The 18,850-nt window shown below is 39.4% G+C and overlaps 1 protein-coding gene across 1 annotated transcript in view; it reads left to right on the forward strand.

The window, feature by feature from the left end:
• The window catches only part of LOC126335476 (alsin), a 181,602-nt gene that overhangs the window by 145,438 nt on the left and 17,314 nt on the right, over nucleotides 1–18,850 (forward strand). The window contains exons 8-12 of the mRNA XM_049998794.1: nucleotides 384–595; nucleotides 2,117–2,429; nucleotides 9,650–9,876; nucleotides 16,388–16,564; nucleotides 16,640–16,817. Coding sequence (XP_049854751.1) covers nucleotides 384–595; nucleotides 2,117–2,429; nucleotides 9,650–9,876; nucleotides 16,388–16,564; nucleotides 16,640–16,817 — 1,107 coding nt within the window. The remainder of the gene's footprint in view (nucleotides 1–383; nucleotides 596–2,116; nucleotides 2,430–9,649; nucleotides 9,877–16,387; nucleotides 16,565–16,639; nucleotides 16,818–18,850) is intronic.

Here is an 18,850-nt window from a genome sequence, read left to right on the forward strand (position 1 = left end):
TTACCTAAATGGCAGTCATGACAGTTCTCTCTCTTTACCATAGTGTCTCACTACAGTTGATTTGTACATGACAGGCTCCTTAGATTCCCTACACCTATTCATTCATTGTTTCCCTTCCTCAGCTCAAGAGGGTGCCTCTGTGCATTCCAGGTGGTGTGCCCTTATCAGAATCAAGCTGTTGATTTGTAGCACTCATAAACTGAAGTTTTTGCCAGGTTTACGTCCAATCGCTTTTAAGGAGTTTGTTAAATACTGATGAGCATGTACAATATTGTAAAAGCTGTCTGATACAATTGATGAAATTAGATAATTACAATCCATGAATATTGTATTAAGATATCATATTTTGAGCTATAATAATCAGATTGTTTTCTGATTTATAGGGACATGGTGTAATGGTGTTTGAAGACGGTACCCACTATGAAGGTGAATTTAAATCAGTTGGTGTTTTCAATGGAAAAGGGACACTCACTTTCAGTAGTGGTGACTATCTAGAAGGTTCATTGCATGGTTGCTGGAATGAAGGAATCAAAGTTACAGGAACATTGTTCAAGAATGTTACTGCCACATCATCCAAGCTGCAGACCAAACCAAAGTAATTGCAGTTATGAGTAGTAGTAACAGATGTGAGCAAAACTTTTGTAATTGAAAGTAAATTAAAAGTACAGTCAAAGAAATACCCTTGGCCTTTTACCTTGGACCCATGATCATAGAATTCAGTTTTCATCAAATACTTCATTTCAAATAGATAAATGCAATAATATTGATAAGTCCCCATAATAGGTAAGGTACTCTTTATTTGCTCACAAACTTGGATGTTGCCAAAACAGTAATATTTTTACATTACATAATTGCATTGTATTCATAATATATGGTAATTTACTATAAAACTAAATTTACCCTTTTCCGCCCGCACCTCGTGGTCGTGCGGTAGCGTTCTCACTTCCCGCGTCCGGGTTCCCGGGTTCGATTCCCGGCGGGGTCAGGGATTTTCTCTGCCTCGTGATGGCTGGGTGTTGTGTGTTGTCCTTAGGTTAGTTAGGTTTAAGTAGTTGTAAGTTCTAGGGGACTGATGACCATAGATGTTAAGTCCCATAGTGCTCAGAACCATTTTACCCTTTTCCTGTTGTGCATAATCTTTGGCGATATGCCACTGCTGGACCAGGTATTTAAATCTAGTTACACTTTCTTCGAATGGACCAAGGTTATCTCCTGGTAATTTGTTCTGCTCCTTATTACTATACCAACAAAAGACAATTTGCCTTATGATTTCACATTTATTTTGTGCTAATGAGTTTTCCTTCCCTTACATACTCTTTTAGTGACCAGTATTTGTCCTATGTCTTCCCACACATCATCAACCAGATATCCTTGATAAAATCTGCCAATTTAGCTCTTACCCATCTTTTTGCAAGAATTTCCCATTTCAGTTTGTTAATCATTTTCATGACACTACTTGTTCTTTAGTAATATCCTGTTATCACATGGCTGCCCTCTGTTACGCTAGTTGTATCTACTTTGTGAGGTTTTGTTGTTGAGGATCCCATATCTTTGCAGGATACTTCAGCTGGGGTCTTACAAGAGACACACAGACTTTCTTCTTTACACCTGTGTTTGCAGTCTTCAGAACCCTTGTTAACATGTGCAAAGACTTACACGCCTTTTCCACAGCCTCACCTAGCAGTATTCCCCTGTGTAGTTTACCAGCAATTGATGTCACACCCAGTTTGTCCCCCAAGATGATGTTAGGTACCGGCTTGTACTCATATCTTAGCACTCCTGCTCTAATAATTATTTTATCATCGACAGTATTTTACAAAGAAGGAAAATGTCTATGTAATGACAACCAAAATAGTGACAACTGATACTGGACTGACAAACACATTCATCAAAGAAAGTTTAAATCTTTGGTGCTCTTAACTTTAAGCTTTGCAACAAATGCTTTGATAAGTGAACCATACATACAACTTAACTTTTTTTAAAAAATCATCAATCGGTATTAACACTTTCCTTATGATGGGTTAATGAAATTTCCAGTATCTTCTTTCTGTGTAATTCGAATAGTACACAATACATGTATCAATATTTTACTTATAATTGCTTTGATTATTTTTAGTTCATTTGGAAAACTCTGTGTTCCGGCAAGTGAGAAGTGGAAAGCAATCTTCAGATACTGTTATCAGCAAATGGGAATTCCTGAATATGGAACAAAGAGTGCCCAAGGAAAAGTACAACTTTTGGACACACACAAGATATGGGAAAATATAGCTGTATCTATCAGCAGTTCACGTCAGCACATGTTGCAAAAATCCAGAACTGAAAAATCTAAAGACACAGTAACTGGTGATGTGCTGGATACTATTCCAAAAGTTGGCAAAGAGAAATTGGATAAAGGCAGTTATCAGGAACTAAGAAAATATTTAGCAAAGGTAATTTATTTCCATATGTGAGTGTGTAAATTTCTTTATGTGAATATATCAGTTTCCTTATGTGAATATATAACTTTATATTTTAAAGACTTAACTTTAGAATGAGGGCAACCACAGCCAAATTCTGCATTTAAATAAAAAAAGTTGAAGTCCATTACTGAAAGGTCAGAATCAGTTTTGCATTCTTAAAATGCATCATTAGGTGATATGTAAATAGAATGAATACCATATTGACTCTTTGAACCAATTTTATAACTTAAAGTAAGTGATCATGATTCCGTAAGTCCACTAAGAATAGTATACTTACATTATCTTTCAAGTCATTGTAGTATACGGGATAAACAATTAATCCAAGTCCCATCGTTCATCATCAAACCAATAAAAATAAGTAACTCACTGTGAAGCAGTGATACAAGTTAAAATGATTGGGATTGATAAACAGTCTATAAAACAAGGGCACAGCTCAGTGACTCTGAAAAACTGAAGAAATTGGAAAAACCGTAGGTTCCATAGGAACATTTGAGTAAACAAAGTGGCCTTGCTTGTTGGAGGACTAGTTTGGTGACATTGTACGGCCACATTTCATCCTTCCCATTCATGGTACTCACGACTCGGTCCTTCTGTAACTCTACACATGCGCCATTTCCCACGTGGCCTCGTAACAGTGTTCTGCCAGGTTAGCTCAATTTGATGCCATGTTACTTCCCTGAACAGTCTACATATAAATTCATGTTTAACCTTGGTTATTTCTGGTTCTTACTTGAAGTTTGGCTGTGTTTATGGGACTTTGTTTATTCAGACATTTGTACAGCACCTACGGTTTTTATGATTTCTTCCATTTTTATTAGTCTCTTAGATATACCCTTATTTTATAGTTTGCTTTTTGGGCCTAATCATTTTAACTTGGACCACCGCTTCACAATGTGTTACTTATTTTATTGCTTTGATCATGAATGATAGGACACGACTATAAATGTTTTTGCTGTATATCATAGTGATTTAAAAGATAATATATGTATACTATTCTTGGCAGCCTTATGTGATTATGATCACTTATTTTCAAGCATTTTTTTTAATTAAAAATTCGTTATTCGTATTGTAGCTTCCTATGCATGTTTTGCTGTTATCTAGTGGATACAGGGTGGGGGACTGATGCAGTTCATGGACAGAGAATTCAGATATTAACTTATTCTACATCTAATATCAAATAGTAAAAGTAATATGTAACTTTATTATGAAAAGGATAGTTGCTACTCAACATGTAGCAGAGCTGCTGAGTCGCAGATAGGCACAACAAAAAGACTGTCAGAAAAGAAGCTTTCGGCCAATAAGGCCTCTGTCAAAAATAGATGGCGCGCGTGTACACACACACACACACACACACACACACACACACACACACACACACACACACACACGCGCAAATGCAGCTCCCATACGCATGACTGCAGTCTCTTGACAGCTGAAGCCACCAGAGCTGGCATATACTGCAGTCGTGTGTGTGTGTGTGTGTGTGTGTGTGTGTGTGTGTGTGTGTGTGTGGGTGGGTGGGTGGGTGGGTGGTGGAAAGCTTATTTTGTGACAGTCTTTTTTGTTGTGCCTATCTGCAACTCTGCATCTTCACTATATGTTGAGTAGCAACTATCCTTTTCATTATATTGTTGCATTCCATCCCGGATTTTCCATTGCTTAATACATAACTTTGTTTGCTGTAGTCGCAGTGTCAGTTTTTAACAGTAGATTTGGATGTTGAAATATGTAGAGACACAAAGGTTTACAATTCAGTCTGTCTTCAGTACAATTACTATTCCGTAGATGAAGAGCCCTGACCTCTGTGAAAGCCTGTAAATGTTGTGATGTGGTAAACACGCAAAACTGACTGTGTACATTTGAGCTTAAGTCGACCTGCCACTGGAGCTCCAGAGGGGCAGTGCTAGGATATCATCGGCAGTGGCATAAGTGTTCATGGCACAGCTCATGCTGTGGTGGTGGCTGTAGGAAATGGTGGAATGATTGGAGGTGTGCAGGTTTTGAAGTGCAGCTGATCAGATAACAGCCAATACCGCAATTCTAAAGAGTAAATATGTTATTCCTGCTACATACAAGTCACCTAATTTTTAAGAACGCAACACTGGTCGTGATTTAAACAGCCTGAGAGGAAGATTTTTTACTCGAGGTTGCTTTAAAGATTTATGCCCCAGTGCAATAAAGATCCCAACAGAAAAGAAATAACTTAGATTGATACCATGGGCAATACTGTTGTTGAAGGCAGTCATCATTTTACTATAGAACAGCCATTGGCTGCAGAGAGAGACAAGTATATGCTTACTCAATTTACAGCAAATAGTGCTAAGCTAGCAGGACACCAGTGCTGCCACATCAGTGTGCTAGGCAACAGTAAGGTTGGTCACAGACTGTTGTGTGTTTGGAGCTTACACTTGCTCAATTCTGAGGTTGTCAGTAACACAGACTGTTCATATGATGGACTATATTTGTGCTGTAGAAAACGGAAGATTTTCAAACATTCACAGGCAGTGTGACTGGCACTTCTTATATATGATGGGTGAACCATATGTGTATGTATGGAATGAAGTGGATTGAAATGAGGTAAGTATATATTTTTGATACCGGCCAAAAAAAGAAAGAAAGATAAATAAAGTCAAAAGTCGGAAGGGTCAATGTGGAGGCTGTCCGTGTGGTATCACCCGCTCTACCTGTGAGTGGACACGTGGCCGGTTCAGCAAGGTCCGAGCAGGCACACGGGGTGATTGGGAGCTCCAACGTTAGGCAGGTGATTGAGCCCCTTAGGGAAATAGTGGAAAGGTCAGGGAAGAAGGCCAGTGTTCACTCAGTCTGCTTGCCGGGAGGTCTCATCCGAGATGTGGAGGAGGCCCTGCCGGCGGCGATAGAGAGCACTGGGTGCACCCGACTGCAAATTGTTGCTCATGTCGGCACCAATGACTTCTGCCATCTGGGTCCAGAGGTCATCCTTAGTTCGTACAGGCGGTTGGTGAAGGCGGGAAGCCTCGCTTGCGGGGTGGATTCTGAGATAACTATTTGTAGTATCGTTCCCAGAAATGATCGCGTTCCTCCGGTTTGGAGCCGAGTAGAAGGCTTAAACCAGAGATTCAGATGATTCTGCGGAGATCTGGGGTGCAAATTTCTCGACCTCCGCTATCAGGTGGAGAAATGTAGGGTCCCCCTGAATACGTCAGGGGTGCACTACACGCAGGAAGCGGCTACAAGGGTAGCGGCGTACGTGTGGAGTGGACATGTGGGTTTTTTAGGTTAAGGAATTCCCTCCCTAGGCCTGACAAGACGCCTCCTGAGACACGACAGCATAGCAATAGGCAAAATGCAACAGGGAATAACAATATTAATATGGTAATAGCAAACTGCCGGAAAATCTGTAGAAAGGTCCCAGAACTGCTCTCATTAATATACGGTCACAATGCCCACATAGTATTAGGGACAGAAAGTTGTCTGAAACCAGATGTAAACAGTAATGAAATTCTAAACTCAGATTGGAATGTATACCACAGAGAAATGCACAGTGAAGGGGGAGGCGTGTTTATAGCAATAAAAACTGCAATAGTATCGAAGGAAATTGATGGAGATCCAAAATGTGAAATAATTTGGGTGCAGATCACGGTTAAATCTGGCTCAAACATGGTAATTAGATGTGTCTATAGGCCCCCTGGCTCAGCAGCTTATGTGGCAGAGCACCTGAAGGAAAATTTGGAAAATATTTCGAGTAGATTTCCTGACTATGTTATAGTTCTGGGTGGAGATTTTAATTTGCCGGATATAGACTGGGAGACTCGAATGTTTATAACGAGTGGCAGGGACAAAGAATCCTGTGAAATTTTTTAAAGTGCATTATCTGAAAACTACCTTGCAGTTAAACAGACTCATGGCGATAACATATTAGACCTTCTGGTGACAAACAGACCCAAACTATTTGAAACAGTTAATGCAGAACAGGGAATCAATGATCACAAAGCGGTTACTGCATCGATTATTTCAGCTGTAAATAGAAATATTAAAAAAGGTAGGAAGATTTTTCTGTTTAGCAAAAGTGACAAAAAGCAGATTTCAGAGTACTTGATGGCTCAACACAAAAGTTTTATCTCAAGTACAGGTAGTGTTGAGGATCAGTGGACAAAGTTCAAAACCATCGTACAATATGCATTAGATGAGTATGTGCCAAGCAAGATCGTAAGAGATGGAAAAGAGCCACTGTGGTACAACAACCAAGTTAGAAAACTGCTGCGGAAGCAAAGGGAATTTCACAGCAAACATAAACATAGCCAAAGCCTTGCAGACAAACAAAAATTATGCGAAGCGAAATGTAGTGTGATTAGGGCTAAGCGAGAGGCATTCAGTGAATTCGAAAGTAAAGTTCTATGTACTGAATTGGCCGGAAATCCTAAGAAATTTTGGTCTTATGTCAAAGTGGTAAGTGGATCAAAACAAAATGTCCAGACACTCTGTGACCAAAATGGTACTGAAACAGAGGATAACAGACTAAATGCTGAAATACTAAATGTCTCTTTCCAAAGCTGTTCCTCTTCTAGATTGCCGCACAGATGACAAAATGGTAGATACCAAAATAGGTGACAGAGGGATAGAAAAACAATTAAAATCGCTGAAAAGAGGAATGGCTGTTGGACCTGATGGGATACCAGTCAGAGTACATGAAGGAACTTGCCCCTTCTTGCAGTGGTGTACCGTAGGTCTCTTGAAGAGCATAGTGTTCCAAAGGATTGGAAAAGGGTACAGGTCATCCCCATTTTCAAGAAGGGACATCAAACAGATGTGCAGGACTATAGACCTATATCTCTAACATCGATCAGTTGTAGAATTTTGGAAAATATATTATGTTCAAGTATAATGACTTTTCTGGAGACTAGAAATCTAGTCTGTAGGAATCAGCATGGGTTTTGAAAAAGACAAGTGTGTGAAACCCAGCTCGCGATATTCGTCCACGAGACTAAAAGGGCCAAAGACACGGGTTCCCAGGTAGATGCCGTGTTTCTTGACTTCCACAAGGCATTTGGTACAGTTCCCCACAATCGTTTAATGAACAAAGAAGAGCATGTTGACTATCAGACCAATTGTGTGATTGGATTGAAGAGTTCCTAGATAACAGAACGGATCATGTCATTCTCAATGGGTAGAAGTTTTCCAAAGTAAGAGTGATTTCAGGTGTGCCGCAGGGAAGTGTCGTAGGACCATTGCTATTCACGATATTCATAAATGACCTTGTGGATAACATCGGACGTTCACTGAGGCTTTTTGCAGATGATGCTGTGGTATATCGAGAGGTTGTAACAATGGAAAATAGTACTGAAATGCAGGAGGAGCTGCAACAAATTGACGCATGGTGCAGGGAAAGGCAAGTGAATCTCAATGTAGACAAGTTTAATGTGCTGCGAATACATAGAAAGAAAAATCCTTTGTATTTAGCTACAATATAGCAGGTCAGCATCTGGAAGCAGTTAATTCCATAAATTATCTAGGAGTAGGCATTAGGAGTGATTTAAAATGGAAGGATCATATAAAGTTGATCATTGGCAAAGCAGATGCCAGACTGAGATTCATTGGAAGAATCCTAAGGAAAAGCAATCCGAAAACAAAGGAAGTAGGTTACAGTACACTTGTTCGCCCACTGTTTGAATATTGCTCACCAGTGTGGGATCTGTACCAGATAGGGTTGATAGAAGAGATAGAGAAGATCCAACAGAGAGCAGCACGCTTCGTTACGGGAACACTTAGTAATTGCGAAAGCGGTACGGAGATGATAGATAAACTCCAGTGGAAGACTCTGCAGGAGAGACGCTCAGTAGCTCGGTGCCGGCTTTTGTTGAAGTTTCGAGAACATACCTTCACCGAGGAGTCAAGCAGTATATTGCTTCCTCCTACATATATCTCACGAAGAGACCATGAGGATAAAATTAGAGAGATTAGAGCTCACACAGAAACATACCGACAATCTTTCTTTCCACGAACAATACGAGACTGGAATAGAAGGTAGAACCGATAGAGGTACTCAAAGTACCCTGTGCCACACACTGTCAGGTGGCTTGCAGAGTATGGATGTAGATGTAGATGTACTTACAAGAGTTTAACAATATGGCTATCTGGTTAGATAGAGATATAACTATTATTGGAAAGTATTAATTGAGATAAAATAATGGTAGGAGTAAAAGTAACCACTCACTGTATAGTTGACTCATTGAGTGGTCTGCAGGCACACAAAGAAGACCGAAAAATTTGTGCCACGCGGGATTAGCCGAGTGGACTAAGGTGGTGCAGTCATGGACTGTGCAGTTGGTCCCGGCTGAGGTTCGAGTCCTCCCTCGGGCATGGGTGTGTGTGTTTGTCCTTAGGATAATTTAGGTTAAGTAGTGTGTAAGCTTAGGGACTAATGACCTTAGCAGTTAAGTCCCATAAGATTTAACACACACTTGAACCTTCTTTTTTTTTAAAAAAAATTGTGTACTTTCAGTGTTGTAATTCAGAGGTGGTTATTTGGGGGGGGGGGGGGTTGCAGATTGGACATGATAGTGACTGAAAATGATGTTCCGCATAATAAAAGTTGCGGTTTCTCTACCTGTGCCTTCTGTGTTTATGTGCTCCCCTTTCCACATACCCAACTTTGTGTATATGATATATGTGTATGTTATTATGGCGCAAGTGAATCCTGTTCCCCAAAACAGTTCAATTTTTCATAAGCCACTTGTACTCTGGTCTGTTTTTGATCCAAGTCCTTTCCTATCCTATGTTATTTTCTCTCGACAAATTCACTCAGGCCACTTACATATGAGTAAAATTAACTGTAATATCAGTTTTTTTAACACTTTACTAAAATATCTAAAAGAGAACACAGGATGAGTGGTAACAGGCAGCCAAAGGAAAAATTAGCAGTACTTCCTATATGTGATTACTTTTTTAATCTCTATTTTTTTTTTTTTTTTTTTTTTTTTTTTTTTTTTTTTTTTTTTTTTTTTTTCTCTTCCCCCAATTCGTTTGCTACATTTGAATAGACACATGAGATCATATCTTAACGTACATTAACAGAAGGTGTTGGGTTTTCCTCATTTCACATTCTGAACAATCTATATGTCACCACTTTGCATTTGTTCCAAAGTTTATCCTGGCTTGCTCTTTTGAAAGCATACTTATAGTATGGAATAAATTTATACATATTTTTACAGGCATTTGAAAGTACGCACCATCCACTGGGAGCTTTGCTAACTGATATAACAACTGCTTACACAGCAACATATGGGGGTGTAAGAGTCCACCCACTCCTTCTCAACCATGCCGTGGATGAGCTGCATTCCATCACTGCACGTGTTTATGAAATAGTAAGACTTCTCTTCCCAGCCCTCCCAAGTTATGGGAAGGAACTTCTGCTGGAAGGCAAAATGGAGCTTGAGTGGTAATTATATACAGTATTTGCACATTTACATGATTTCCTAAGGTAGTTGTGTTTGGGGTGGGGGAGAGGATGGGAGAGGGGGGGGGGGGGACACATTGGGCACCCTGCTTTATACTTAAGGATGTATCTATTATAATCTTAAATAATTTTCAGTGTGTCTTGTAATGTGCTGTAGCATCATATCAGAGCTGTTTCTGACTGACAGATTGAGTTTTCTTTTTGACTTACATGATACCTGTTTAATCAAACACTGTATGGCCTTTTTTTAAAAAAAACTTTGATCTAGCCAGTGTTACTGTATGGAGAACACAGATCTCAAGTATGGTAAGGATATTATTATTAAATGTACTGTATTTTTCAACGTCTTGAGCACTGTATCCTCGAGGAGTTTCTTACAATAATCAATGCTTTTTGCTTACTGACTACCCCATGAACTCAGATATAGTAGATTTTATATCCTCATCAGTATTATCCGTTAATATATGGTCCAAGAAATCACAGGTTTTTGGTTTTAATATAATTGGATAGACAAAAAGTCTACTGACCAGAGGTTGGCAAGAGAAAAGTCAGTAGCTCTGAAAGCTGCCCATTTCCGTAACTTTTGTGTGTGCTTTCTTCTGCCAACACTTGGAAAGTAGGTTATTTGTCCATTCAATCAAATTATATTTTCAAAAATTAATTATTTTTATTGACTATTGCTTTTGTAATATAATGTACTTCATTATACCTTTCTATAAAGATATTACCAGTAACTGTTTTTGAGCAGTTAGTTACCATGGCTCTTAAGTTTACAATAGGAGTGATGTTGAATGATATTTACTAATTGCAATACATTCTTACTGGAAGAGATTTTAAGAAAATCTGTATTAAAATAACCAGCAGCCACTGTTTCTTTGTTTGTTACTGTTAAATATGCCAATTGACCTTCAAGGTGATTTGCAAACATATAAAAATACCCATAGGTGCTCGGTGCACACCTACTATTATAAAGGATTTATTATTAAATTCTTCTTCTATCCCCTATCCTTCAATATGCTGCATCTAGTGAAATTTGTGAATATCTGTGTTCTTAAGATATGAGTCAAGTTGTTATTATTAGATGAAACAGAGTGCTTTCTAAGAATGATGTAGGAATGCTTGCCAAGTGAGAAAACTACTACATAATGGCACAATCTAGAATACCAACAGAATATGCTGTTGCTAATATCAAAATTGGAATCTGTCTTTTATCTAAACCAGCTGCAAATGAAATACACATGGAAGTACTTCAAATATTAAAACAAACTAATGAACAGTAAGTTAATGAAAGATAAGAAGAGAGCACTCAGAGATTTAAATTCAGACAAAAACATTTTTATTCTTCCTGTTTATAAGATTAGTACTATAGGGTTAATGAGAAAAGATGATGATCACAGGAAAACCCAACACATACCGGAATCAGGATGATTCAATGAACTTACCATGCTCAAAGCAACCAAGAGGATAATTGAAGCCACTTTGATTTTTCACATTGATAAGAAGTGTGTCATCCAGTTATAACCATTACAACCAAGACAGTGCAACATTCACACATCTGGCATTCCATCAGGACCTACTGTTAGTGGTATTGATTATGCAGTCTGTGGGAGTGTCAAATACTTGAACATTCTCCTAAAGTCATTAGTAGGAAAAACTGACACTTATTTGAATGTTTCTGTTCATTTTATCAAAAAATTCAAATATCTCGGGTTGAGCCTCAGAGATATTATGGTCAGTTTTAATGTTGTATCACTGTTTACTATTATTCTTTTAAAAGAGTTGTTGTCATAGTTGGAATGTATTTTCACACAGAATATGAAAAATATCTTTAAATACTGTCACACATGAACTTACTTTCATTGGAATAACCGGTTCTATTAGCAAACTCATGGTGTGTTTAACGGGAACCCACTTGGCACTTGGCATTCAGATAGCCAAGGAGAAATCTGCTTGTTGGTTTCAGTGTGTTAATGGCATTTTTATTTAATGGCCTCATGCAGAAAATTTTGTCTAATAATTTGTAAATTTTATACTTGATATTAATTATTATATGAAGTCCGTAGTGGAAAAAAGGAAAGGAGATCAGATTTCTCTTTCTAGAGGTAAAGGTTCTCAGAAAATCTGACAGAACTTTTGGGCACGAAGTCTACAGAAAATGCACTGATTTGAATCGGTAAGTTCACAAAGACATTCATCATCTCAAGCAGGAAAAAGGAATACTTAAGACATTAGTGGACTGAGCTAGAGGAATTTGAGAGCCATGGTGCTTGGAAGAAGAGCCAATCATTTAAGAATTACTTTAGGAAGAGAGAAATATATCGCTACAGCCTAAAAAATCTGCAGCATCTAGTGAAATAGAACCAGCTAAAGCAAAAGTTTTTCTCTCGCACATAAAAAAGGTGACAGATTACATCATCAGAGTGTGGCATGGTACTGACACAGTGTGTAAACCAAAAAGAAAGGTGTATTAGTATTTGCCCACCACTTGCCAGTATGGCAGTGTAGAAAATTCCATGCACATGTGGTCAAGGGTACATAGGAACTACTGAAAGAAGTGTGAATACCCGTCTTAAAGAACACAGAGAAAGAACATAAATAAATTGGCAGTTGCACGTCATGCACTGGGACCAGGGAACACCGTACTCAGTTCTCAGATACTGAAGTTTCGTCAAGATTCAAGTTTTACTATGCTAAGATGTACACAGAGGCCACAGAAATTCAAAAGCAACCTCAACAGGAAGAAAGCAAGACTTAAGTCAAACAAATTGTGGGCTTTACATAAAATAAAGCAAACACTGGCAACGCCATTGCTATACAAATACCGTAATACACATGTGCAAGACTCCACAATATTGGGCAACAGTTGGATGACTGCTAGCTAGGAGGACATAACAGGCCTCAGAACATAGCTTAATGCCCATAAAACCAGTGTCACAAAGAGTGCTTTTTTTCATGTTCAAAATTATCCAATACAATCCTCCACGAAATAATTTGCTTACAAAAGTATCATTTCGTGTGATGTAATTGAAATAAAATTGTGTAGGCTACCGTAAAAACACTGTAAAACAAACAGGGCAACTTCACTCTTTGTGTTTCCAGAAGTGTGTTATATAACAACGAAAACAATAAATTTTAGACAAAATAATGTAATTGGATAGATAAAAAATCTACTCACCAAGCGGTGGCAGAACACAGACATAAAAGATGGTTGTAATCAGGCAAACTTTCGGAGCCAGTGGCTCCATCTTCAGGCAGAAAGGTTGAATGGGAAGGAAATGGAGTTGAGGAAAAGGACTGGAGAGATCTAGGAAAAGGAGTAGATTTGGGGCAAGTCACACAGAACTGCAGGTCAGGGAGATTTACTGCTCGGAATGAAAAGGAAAGATTGAGTGTTGGCGACTGCATTTGACAAGATTTGAAAACCTGAGAGCTTAAAGGTTGAAGACAGGGTAATATGTAAGACAGAGATTACTGTTTAAACATCAAGCATGAGTTAATAAGAGTGAAAAGCTAAGTGCATTGTACATAATAGAGGTGGGAGGGGAACGGTGAAACACAGGCGAGTAAGACACTGAAAGGTGTAGAAACCTAAAACAGATTGAAAAAAAGAGTAGTTCTTGCAAAGAAATGCAGATACAGAATGAATTAATGTGAATTAAGGCCAGGTGGGTGACGAAAACAAAACACATGTTGTAGCACTAGTTCCCATTAGAGGAGTTCAGAGAAACTGGTGTCTGGGGAAGAATCCAGATGGTGAGTGTGGTGAACCAGGCAGCAAGATCACGATTGTCATGTTGTAGAGCATGCTCTGCAACAGCACATTGCGTGTTGCCAGTGTACACCCTCTGCCTATGCCCATTCATTCTAATTGAGAATTTGGTGGTAGTCAAGCCACTGTAAATTATCCACATACCCAATCATCCTGGCCGTCCTATAGTTGCTGGCTTCAAAGCTCCCACCGAATGCATATCTGCCTTAGTTGATCAGTACCTGCAACCCATAGTACAAATACTCCCTTCCTATATCAAAGATACTGACCATTTCTCAGATCATCTGAAATCCATCCCTGTCCCACTCCCACCACACACCTTGCTTGTCACCACTGATGCCATCTCCCTCTATACCAATGTCCCCCTTGTACATGGTCGGCCTATTGCTGAACACTTCCCCAGCCAGTCCAACCTGATTCCGAGCCTATGACATCCACCGTACTCGCTTTAATCAACCTTATACTTGTCAACAACTACTTCACCATTGAGGGGCAGACTTACAATCAGTTTATGGGTACGACCATGGGAACCAGGATGGCACCTTCCTATGCCAATGTTGTCATGGGTCACTTGAAGGGGGCTTTCGTGGGATCCATAAGTCTTCAGACCCTCATTTGTTTTAGGTACATTGATGACATCTTTACCATTGGACTCGTGGTGAAATTGACCTGTTAAAATTCCTGGAATCTCTGAATACCTTCTCCCAATTAAATTTCACATGGTCCTATTCTGAATCTCGTGCCCCTTTCCTTGATGTTGATTCTCTCCTACCAATGGCCAGCTACACACTTCTGTCCACATTAAACCTATCAACAAACAACAGACTTACATTTTGACAGTTGCCATCCTTTCCGTGTCAAAAGTTCCCTCCCATGCAGCCTTGGCATTTGAGTCAAATGTATTTGTTCAGATGCAGACTCTTTACAGCAATACAACATCAATCTCACCTCAGCCTTCACTGCACGTAATGACACCAGCAGCCTAGTTCAGAAACAGATTGCCTGGGCCATCAAATCCAATCATGGTACTGCTAATCCCTCCAAAAAACAACTTTGGACCATACCACTGGTGACTCAGTAATATTCTGGTCTGGAATGTATTAATCAGCTACTTTGACAGGACCATGACTTCTTAAGAACATGCCCTGAAATGAGATCCATTCTGTCTGAAATCTTGACCTCCACACCTAGAATAGCTTTCCGTTGCCCTCCCAATCTCCGCAACATTCTTTTAAAACCCTCCACTCCTTCTGCACCCATCTCCCTACACTATGGTTCCTTCCCTTGCCACTCCCGCTGCAAGACTTGGCCTATGCACCCTTCTACACCACCTACAGCAGCCCTATAACTGGCAAAACATACACTATCAAAGGGACAGCCACCTGTGAAATGACACGTGTCATATACCAGCTGTTGTGTAAACACTTTTCGGCCTTTTACGTCAGAATGACTACCACCAAATTGTCAATTAGGATTAATAGGCATAGGCAGAGGGTGTATACAGGCAACATGCAATATCCTGTTGCTGATCATGCTTTACAACAAGACACTTTTGACATCAGTGCCTGTTTCACCACATGCGCCATCTGGATTCTTCCCCCCAGACACCAGTTTCTCAGAACTCCACAGTTGGGAACTAGTGCTACAACATGTCCATGGTTCTCCCCACCCACCTGGCCTTAATTTATGTTAATTCCTTCTGTCTTAGCATTTCTTCACAGAAACTACTCATTTCTTCACTCCGTTTTAGTTTTCTACATCTTTCATTGTCTTGCTCGCCTGTTTTTCACCGCTCCCCTCCCACCTCCGTTACATACAGTGCACTTAGCTTTTCACTCTTATTAACTGATGCATGATGTTAACAGTAATCTCTGTCTTGCATATTACCCAGTCTTCCACCTTTAAGCTCTCAGGTTTTCAAATCTTATCCAATGCAGTTCCCAACAATCAGTCTTTCCTTCTCATCCTGTGCGGTAAGTCTCCTCTGACCTGTGGTTCTGTGTGATTTGCCCGAAATCCACTGACATCAGAAGCTTGCCTAATTACTATCCTCTTTTATGTGTGTGTTCTGCTGCCGTTTGCTGAGTAGATTTATCACCTATCCAAAATTGCATTATGACGATTCTAGTGATATGTTTTATGTATTTATGCTTTTGTGAAAGAATAATCACGTTAACACTAAGACAGAAAAAGGGGACAGTAAATTTCATAGTTTGCCCTTGAAATTTTAGAGATGAAGTGAAAAAGAAAAGATGAAAGAGTAATATCTCCCCCCCCCTTCCCCCTACATTATATTTATGTATTGTTGCAGTTCTGTCACGTGAAGATTTGGCAGCCAAGTCTCTTTGTCATTGTATATGAAGTAACTTTTAATTAATGCAGCTTCACATTTTGAGAAGGAATTTTCACTCTGCAGTAGTGTCTGCGCTTTAAACTTCTATACAGATTTAAACTGTGTGCCAATCCAAGACACAAACCAGGAACATTTGCCTTTTGTGCTTAAATGCTTTACTGTCTGAACTATACAGGCACAATACATGACCAGCAAAATGCCAAGGTTCCAGGTTCACGTCCCAGTCTAGTACGCAGTTTGTCTGCCAGGAAGTTTCAAATCATAGCACACACTGCTGAAGAGGGCAAATTCGTTGTGGAAGTCTTAGCTGTTTTTGTTAGTTTGATTCTTTTTTCAGCCCTCGTAACACATTTTTTCCCATTTTTGTTTAGTGAGGTGGTGAGTGCAGCAGCAATTCTACACCCTATTCTGTTGCCACGTGTTCATTCAGCACTGTTTGTTTTATATGCACTCCATAACAAAGAAGAAGACGATGCTTATTGGGAAAGGTTATTAAAATGGAACAAGCAGCCAGATGTAACACTGATGGCATTTCTTGGCATTGACCAGTAAGTGCTGACTCATATCAAAATATGTCTGTAAAATTACTTAAATGAAAATAATGCTCTCAACAAATGTTTCAGGAAATTTTGGATAAGGGATCATCCAGGCAACTGTGGAACAGAAAACCAACCCCCTTTTTCTCCAGTGCATGACAAATACTATAGAGATGCTGTTGAAACACTTCAACAGCTGAAAACAACATTTTCACCGCTAGAGAAACTTCTTGTCATAAGAAGCACATTTGAACAAATGACAGCAGTAAGTTACCATGATAAGGGAGTATTATATTTAATCATGTGATCTCATAGGTTTTCTATGTGTGATGGATTAATTATGTGCTTCTGGGTGTCCTGTTGAATTGCTGTTTCATATTTTTTTTTTTTTTTGTTTTTTTTTTTTTGTTTTTTTTTTTTTGCGCAATATTTTAATGACTGACCTAGTTGTCTTCTTCAGTTGCTGTGAGTTGTTGTTGTCGTATGTACTCACTGCCTGTACTCCATATAGACAGAGAAATATTGTTGTCTTACTACTATTTATATTTGAGTTTGTCTCTTGTTGCCCTCTATGCCCTTTGATGCCCTTTTGTTTTCACTGCCCGCACTGATATTACGCGAAATACGTATTCTCCCGTATTCTCCCAACGTTTGCCAGCTTTGGTGGGTGTGATGACTTGTGAAATCTTAATAAATTGAGTGCTGGATCCCAAGCCTTGTTTAAATTGGAACCTCTGACACTATTTGTTAGGGTTTATAATATCTTTCTTTCAGCAGAATCCTCAGCTATGCTGTTCCCGAAACGGTACATTTGCACCACAATACTGATCTAGTCCTATTTCATTTCATGCTTATATCTGAGGCGATGCTCAGCAACAACTCATTTGCGTGATTATCATAGTAGGGTTTCCACTGTTGTTTCTCCGTCTTTCCTCTACCATTGTAATTGTCTGCCCCACGTAGGACTGGCCACATTCATATAGAATGCGGTACACACCTAACTCTTGGGCACCTAAATTGTATTTAACATTACAAAGAAGACTTTTTATCTTTGTTGATGGGAGCAAAATACACAGGATGCCTTGTTTTCATGGGAGACTACCAGTCACTCTGAATATGGAGCTATCATAAGGTTGATAAAAAATTCTTGGGTTATCTATTTCTGTCAGCTCAGTGTCGTTCTCAGGCATTTTTGATTCTGTGCAGTGTAAGGCCAGTAACAGTTCAGTCTGGTTGAAGACCAAGCAACAGGTATGCATAACAGGACAACTCACAGCACCTGAAACGGATGGCTGGGTCAATGATTCAAATATTGTGCAAAAATGGAAACAGCAATGCAGCTGAACACCCAGAAGCCCACAATAAACATTTAATCTTGCCATTATAAATGTGGTATTATTATACTTAACAGCAGTGTAGGAAAGGATAGAAGATAACATGCTAAGTTGCAGACATGCACATGTAAAAGACACCACTTCAGTTTTTAACCACCTGTTAATAGAATCTCAGTAAAAACAGTACCCACATTTTTAAAGAGAGAGAGAGAGAGAGAGAGAGAGAGAGAGAGAGAGAGAGAGAGAGAGAGAGCACAAGGAATCAGTAGACATGAAAGTCTACCATAGGAAAGTCACATCACAATGGGAAAGCCAAAATTCAAGCATTTTGGTACTTTCTCCCTCAGTTTCCAGATCCACATACTATAGACAGTAGAAGACTATTGTACCATTATCAGAGAAGGAAAGTTGCTACTCACCATATAGCGGAGATGCTGAGTCGCGATAGGCACAACAAAAAGATTCACACAATTATAGCTTTCGTCCAGTAAAGCCTTTGCCAGCAGTACACACACACACACACACACACACACACACACACACACACACACACACGTGCCCGCGCAAATGCAACTTGCACACACATCTGCAGTCTCAGAGAAATGCAGTGTTGTACCAGTTCTCTGAGACTGCTGACGCGTGTACAAGTTGTGTTTATGTGAGTGTGTGTTTATGCGTGTGTGTACCGTATTTACTCGAATCTAAGCCGCACTTTTTTTTCGGGTTTTTGTAATCCAAAAAAACGCCTGCGGCTTAGAATCGAGTGCAAAGCAAGAGGAAGTTCTGAAAAATGTTGGTAGGTGCTGCCACAACTAACTTGTGCCGTCGAATATACGTAGCGCTATACAGGCATGCTTTGTAGGCAGAAAGATAAACACTGGTGCCAAAACCTCTGTGTCAGTAAATAAATTTTTTTAAAAAAAAAAAAAAAAAGATGGAAGACGTGATTCTTTTTTTTCTTCGC

This window comes from Schistocerca gregaria, chromosome 2, assembly GCF_023897955.1.
Source record: "Schistocerca gregaria isolate iqSchGreg1 chromosome 2, iqSchGreg1.2, whole genome shotgun sequence".
Classification (NCBI taxonomy): domain Eukaryota; kingdom Metazoa; phylum Arthropoda; class Insecta; order Orthoptera; family Acrididae; genus Schistocerca; species Schistocerca gregaria.